The 4,436-nt window shown below is 38.8% G+C and overlaps 1 protein-coding gene across 1 annotated transcript in view; it reads left to right on the top strand.

The window, feature by feature from the left end:
• Positions 1–4,436, top strand: part of PC2 (prohormone convertase) — a gene marked incomplete at its 5' end in the record, with an annotated part of 77,431 nt that overhangs the window by 11,518 nt on the left and 61,477 nt on the right. The window contains 1 exon segment of the mRNA NM_001204470.1: positions 3,747–3,899. Within this exon segment, the coding sequence (NP_001191399.1) occupies positions 3,747–3,899 (153 nt within the window).

Here is a 4,436-nt window from a genome sequence, read left to right as displayed (position 1 = left end):
AGACGGAAAGACGGGCAAGCAGACGGACGGAAGGACGGGTGGACTGGATGGGTGCGTAAAAGGACATACGCTTGTAAGCACGGATGGATGGATGGATGGATGGATGGATGGATGGATGGATGGATGGATGGATGGATGGATGGATGGATGGATGGATGGATGGATGGATGGATAAGAGATGGATTGCTGGATGGATTGCTGGATGGATAAGAGATGTGGGTGACATTAGTAAGGGTGGTTTTCCTAGCCCTACATCCACTTCGATGTGTCTGATCAGAGTCAAAATGAAAGTCCAGTTTCCTGTTTAAGTATGCTGTTTTGAAAGGGTCTCTGATCCCATAGCGTACACTACCACGCCGTATTTAGTAAACAGGAAACTCTTCCGTTCGCTCAATCAAACTCCTTATTTCTGAGCTCTTCCCGCTGCCCTCTACCTCCTCACACCCAAACCTCTCAGGATTCTTCTCCGTGAGAACTGAAACGAAACTGATGAATGTTCCGGACAATAAAGGTCAGTTAGCTTGACTTGTCAGAAGGGACGAAAAGATTCTACAAATAGCTACACACAAGAGATGAGTCCAATGATTATAAATACCGTATTTACGGTCAATGGATTAGTCTGGCTGGGTTTAATTAGCCCCTTGCTCCAGGCTTACCAACCACATGACATCCACGTTCATTAAAAAAATATTTTCTTGTTGTTATTAGTATTATCATTGTTCTTATCTTTAATATTAATATCATTAGTATGATAGTTGCTTTATGAATTCAAATATCTAGTTTGAGAATTATCAAAAAATCCTGGATATTTAACTAGAGATTTAAAAATGACTTCACATTTATATAGAGACGTTTCAAAAACACAGTAAAAATAGTTGTAAAGAGAAAACCATGACAGTAAGCTGAGCCTGTACCAGTCAGGTGCTAGATACAGATGTAATTGAGAAATCTTTAAAAAGCCAAAATATCAAGCCAGATTTAAATAAATCTGTGAAGGAAAAACCAAAATTGAAACAACGTTTCTCTAGATTGATACGAATAATTAATTTCAAGAGTTAGAAAACATTACTGAACGTGAAGATATTATGGGGAACAAAATGAATGGTTTAATAAAGAAGGCTATGGAAGAAGATAATGTCAACTCAAACTCTATGAAAGCAAATAAGAAGAGGCTAACCCATAGTTCTCTTGTCTTCTCGATGTTTTCTCTTCTGTGAAATGAGGTTCTTAGGTTTCTAAATGATTCCTTACAAGTGTTTATGACCGGGATATTTTTCGCGCTCCTGTCTTGTAGACGCCAGCTGGACTGTGCCTATTCTCTCCAATTTACTACAAATATCCGTCAAATCAAATACATTTATCCATTAAATATTTGGCAACTTGGAAACACATTTGTCACTTTTCCCATAAAACTACGACATCTACAGAGTTGGAAGTTGGCAAGTACTTGCAAATAGATAGATAGGTTCCCATGACTTAGCCCGATTTTTTATTTCCTGAATTTAGACAAATATATTCAACAAAAAGTTCCCGTCCTCCTTTGGCCTTTGTGATTATTTCACTGAGAAACGAAACAAATCTGCATAGCTGCCCATCACAGCGGAAGTGCTGAAAGTGATATTTCGCGAGGCGCAGTTTGTTTTGAGAATACTCGTAGATCTAGATCTAGACCTAATTTTTTGCATCTCTCAAGATTTATTGCTCCATTCCAGTAAAGTGTAAATATAGTAGGCCAATGAATTTCAGTTGATGTTAATTCACCGATTATTCCTTTCATCGAAAGGGGGCACAGCTAGTTGTTAATGTTTCACACCCCCATCAGTTCAATTCAAATTATGTGGGAGGTGGAGAGATGCATCCCAAAAAATAGCTTTATGGCATTATGTCTTTTGTGTACAAGAAGAAAAGCCTAACCCTTTCCCAAAAGACGTAGTCCACGCAAGTCAGTTCCAAGGGGATTTTATTTATATTAGCAGCCACAAACGCTGTAAAAAATGACAGAAAGTTTGATGAAAGCTTAACAGGAAAAACATGCACAAAAAAGATGAATACATTTGCGTGAGATGTGTGGGTTTCTGCGCTAGTTTCGCTTACATTCCTGACACACGCTTGTGGTTAATCCCAACAGACTTGATTCTTTCATTTTAAAAGAGATTGACAGCTTCTTTGTTCGCTGTAGTCGCTTAGTCTATCCATTGGCTCAAATTTCGTCGGCAATTTCATTAAGAAACCAATCAGATTGGCGGGGGCCTTATGAAAGGATTGAAGTGAAAAGGTCATGTTTGAGGGATGTTCATTATATTTAAGCTGTTCTTGTAGGCACTAAGATTAAATGAGATTATTCTCTTTACGACTCTTGTTTTGCAGTTGCAGATATATTTTGTGATTGGTCTGATTTTGTGTTAGGTTGTCTTGTTGTTGTTGAGTTTGTTTTGCTTTGGATTTTTGTTTGTTTTGTTTTTGTTTTAGATGTTTTAGATTGTTTTCTTTGCTTTTGTTTGTTCTGGTGCGGATTTTTTTTCTTTTCTTTTGTATTTATGGTGGTGGTTTTTTAGGTGTTTTGTTTGTTTGTTTTGGGGGTTTTGTTGTTTGTTTGCTGTTTTTGTTTGCTTTGTTTTGTTTCGTTTCGTTTGTTTGGGATTTTTGGCGGGGGAAGGGGGTCGGGTTTCTAGTTAGACCGAATAACGAAGGTATTAAAACGCTCTTCAGGTTTTCTTTGTAAAGGAAAGATAACAGAGAAAAATTATGTTCCCGTCAGCATTGTTTTCAGATAGCATAATCTTATCGCCATGACCCGGAGCAAAAGCGAAACGAAATAAACCATCGATGATCTCAGAACATTGCAGGTTTCACGGTTGTAGGATATAACGACCCACTACGTGGATAGCTTCTTGCAGCGCTTATGAATAAATTAACACATCTGGGTGATCGTACTTATAGTAGACAAAGAAAGGGATATAGAGGGAGGAAGGCTGAGAAATAAAAGGTTTCCAACTTCTCATTTCTGAAGCAAAAAATTAGAGGTTTTGTACATGAACAATAAAGGTTACTTTAGTGGGGGGGGAAATGTGAGAAACAAAGAGGTTTTGTGTAATGTAATATTATTCATAGCCCTTTTGAAACAAACAATGTCACCTTAACAGAGACTGAGCCCACCATTTCGGAACTTCACGGTGACTGCAAAGAAGGTTCCAGTAGGGGACGGGATAGAGGGTGCCCACGTCCCTCGTGACTCATTGGAGCAGAGGAAGATAGGACTAACGCCAATATTACTTGAACGCAATCCCTCATCATCACTCATCACCACCATTATATCTAAAAATCATCACCGCTCTCGGATCAATGACTTACATCTATAATCCTGGAATCTCTATCTGCTATTACAGTTACTTGTTATACTAAGTATGCACTTAATACACTATTGGACACTATCATATGCACTTTTTTCTACTAATCAGATGGCGTCAATCTCATAAACGGACAAGTGAGAAAAAAAAGGGGAAAAAAGTATAAACCCTTTTGGTGTGAAGGGTGTAGGTTTAACGTTACTATGAGGTGTGAATGACATTGGGACCCACAACCCTAACACATCCCACAACCCTAACACATCCCACAACCCTAACACATCCCACAACCCTAACACATCCCACAACCCTAACAGATCCCACAACCCTAACACATCCCACAACCCTAACACATCCATAACAATTGTGTCTGATATTCCTCTATGTTTGTTTTCTCCGCAGGTTGTTTCAGCCTTCCAACAGAATGGCTACTCCAGGGTGAAACGTGGGTACAAACAGACTGACAAGTTACTACAAGCAAACAAACAAAGTTTTGCCTACAAAGCCAAACCAAGACTTCCCAATGACCCGGATTTCGGAAAACAGTGGTACTTGGTGAGTATCCAGTTCATGATTAAGCTCTGTTTCTTAATGTCTTGTAGGTAAGTGGCGGTTGTTGTGGGGTGGTTTTCTCCTTTTATTCCTTTCAAATAATAACCATCCTTATGGTACCCCCCCCCCCTCAAAAAACAACAACAACCGGGCTTCTACATATTGAGGGGGGGGGGGTTCTCTAAAAGTCGGTAGCCATTCATGGATATTTATGCTTCGATGCATTCGCGTGATTACTGCCCTATGAGTATATTTTTACCTGTGTTCTTTCGTTTCTTTCTCTTTTGTTTTTATTTTAACCAACACCCCCCAAGTTCAAAAGCAAATCTACCCCTGCCTACTTCGGTATTGATGACTGAACAAATAAAACAAACAGTCAATTTGCACCTTTTTTTTCCTCTAACTTCAGTTTAGTTTCTTTTCACGTGGCTGAAGAATTTACAGACCAATAGGTTGTTTATCTATCTATCTATCTATCTATCTATCTATCTATCTATCTATCTATCTATCTCTCTCACTCTCTCTCTCTCTCTATATATA

The sequence above is a fragment of the Aplysia californica genome, unplaced genomic scaffold, assembly GCF_000002075.1.
Source record: "Aplysia californica isolate F4 #8 unplaced genomic scaffold, AplCal3.0 scaffold00143, whole genome shotgun sequence".
NCBI classification, from domain to species: Eukaryota; Metazoa; Mollusca; class Gastropoda; order Aplysiida; family Aplysiidae; genus Aplysia; species Aplysia californica.
The sequence above is the reverse complement of the archived record's forward strand: the minus strand, read 5'-3'. Positions and strand labels throughout refer to the sequence as shown.